General features: G+C 73.1%; 1 protein-coding gene across 1 annotated transcript; it reads left to right on the top strand.

The window, feature by feature from the left end:
- Nucleotides 1–5: 5 nt before the first annotated feature.
- Nucleotides 6–374, top strand: LOC120496144 (multiple epidermal growth factor-like domains protein 8; the record flags this gene model as incomplete). Its single annotated transcript, XM_039696295.1, has 1 exon — nucleotides 6–374. A coding segment is annotated over one exon (369 nt), but the record flags the coding sequence as incomplete, so codon positions are not given.
- Nucleotides 375–379: the final 5 nt, after the last annotated feature.

Here is a 379-nt window from a genome sequence, read left to right on the forward strand (position 1 = left end):
TGGTGTCCCCGCAGTGCTCCAAGTGCCGCGACTCGTTCCAGGGCCACCCGGTGGGCGGGCAGCAGTGCTACCGGCTGCTGGCGGTGGAGCAGGAGTACTGCCTGGACGCGGCGTCGCAGAGCCACTGCTTCCCGCCGCCGCAGCGCCGCCCGCTGCCGCCCGGCCGCTCCGTGCCCTTCGCCGTGCAGCCCAAGTTCACCAACGTGGACATCCGCGTCACGCTGGACGTCACCTTCGGCGCCGTCGACCTCTACGTGGCCACCGCCTACGACACCTTCGCCGTGGACGTGGAGCCGGGCACCGGGTGGCACCGCGTCAGGGTGCAGGCGCCCGGTGGCGGGGGTGGTGGCACCTTCGGGGGTCAGGGTGGCACCTTGGG

The sequence above is a fragment of the Passer montanus genome, unplaced genomic scaffold (genome assembly GCF_014805655.1).
Source record: "Passer montanus isolate IOZ18808 unplaced genomic scaffold, ASM1480565v1 scaffold9607, whole genome shotgun sequence".
In the NCBI taxonomy this organism is placed as follows: Eukaryota; Metazoa; Chordata; class Aves; order Passeriformes; family Passeridae; genus Passer; species Passer montanus.